At 39.9% G+C, this 1,580-nt stretch overlaps 1 protein-coding gene across 1 annotated transcript; it reads left to right on the top strand.

The window, feature by feature from the left end:
• Positions 1–513: 513 nt before the first annotated feature.
• LOC311590943 (vomeronasal type-1 receptor 1-like) lies at positions 514–1,377 on the top strand (the record flags this gene model as incomplete). Its single annotated transcript, XM_084770238.1, has 1 exon — positions 514–1,377. The coding sequence occupies one exon, from the start codon at positions 514–516 to the stop codon at positions 1,375–1,377; it is 864 nt and encodes a 287-aa protein (XP_084626364.1).
• Positions 1,378–1,580: the final 203 nt, after the last annotated feature.

The following is a 1,580-nucleotide window of genomic DNA, read 5'->3' on the forward strand; positions in this document are numbered from 1 at the left end:
TGTCACTGGTCTCTATTGAGGGTAACGTCAACCTCTGCTGTCAATAGCAAAAGAAGCGCACAGTCCCCTGAAGTCTCCTCCAAACCGTCATAGTCTCCCTTTATGCTTTCTTTCTGTAACCCTCAGAGCTCTTAGAATCCAACTACTTCTACCTGGAAAAGAATATGCCCTGCATGAGAGAATGATCAACTGTGGACAATATAAAGCCAAATCTAAAATCCCACACTTGGGATTAAAACAAAAACATATTTACATAACTGAGTTTGAAAAAAAAACCCTTCCATTACAACAGTCTTCATCAAGTTGAGAATGTACACCGAGGAAATGCTCCATGACTATTTAAAATTAGGATACATGGAATATATACTGAAAATAATAGTATGCCTATTGTTATTTGTTTAAACCGCCCACCCCCATTCTGCTGAATCTATAAAAATCAGTACCATCTTGGTGATGATAAGATTTACCTGTGATATGGGGATTATTTTTCTCATACAGACACTCATTGGCATCATGGGAAATTCCTCCCTCCTCCCTCTGTACATATTTCCTCTGATCACTGGACACCACATGAGACCAATAGATCTGATTCTGAGTCAACTTGTCTTGGCCAATATAGTGGTTTTACTGTCTAAAGATATAGCACAGGCATTGACAACATTGGGATGGACATGTTTTCTGAATGATGCAATTTGTAAGCTTATCTTCTATTTGTATAGAGTTGGCACTGGTGTGTCCTTCAGCAGCATCTATCTCTTCAGTGGTTTCCAGGCAATTAAGCTCAACCCCAAGATGTGTAGATGGATTGGACTGAAAATTCGATCCCTAGAATTCATTGTCTACTGCTGTCTCTCAACATGGTTTCTACATCTCTTGATAAATTCATTCATCCCATTTGCAGTGCACAGTTCTTTGAGTGAGAAAAATACGAGTGTGGAAAATACTTGTGGGTATTGCTCCTGGAAAAGAGCAGCTAAATTTGCCCCATTATTCAATCTCTTGTACTATTCCAGTGACATAATGAGTTTGATTTTCATGATCTGGGCCAGCACAATGGTGGTCATTGTGCTTCTAAGACACAAACAGAGAGTTCGGCACATTCACGGCTACGGCTTCTCCTCCAGTGATTCCCATGAGGCCAAAGCCACCTTTAGAGTTTTGACACTTGTGAGTTTCTTCACTGCCTTCTATTCTGTCTACATTAGCTCTATCCTCTGGCTTCCTAGTGCTGAAAAGCGTGGACAGTGGGTAGTGAACACGTCTGTCCTTCTTGCATCTTGTTTCCCAGCATTCAGCCCCTATGTGCTCATCATCAGTGACACCCACGTCTACAGGGTCTTCTGCGTCTGTAGAGCAAAACACAAGGCATTTTTCTGATTATCTCCTGGTGGCCTATTGTTTTAATGTACATGAATATTATCATGAAGATATATTAATAGTTTTGTATTCATAATGTGGATGGCATGGAAAACTAAATTAACTATGTATATCATGTTACTAATGTCTTAATGGAAGTTTTTAAACTTCCAAAATGAAACAGAATGTAGTTATGTTAGTGCGTTTGGATTCCCACCCCCCAC

Source organism: Acomys minous, assembly GCF_964271855.1.
Source record: "Acomys minous genome assembly, chromosome: 20".
NCBI classification, from domain to species: Eukaryota; Metazoa; Chordata; class Mammalia; order Rodentia; family Muridae; genus Acomys; species Acomys minous.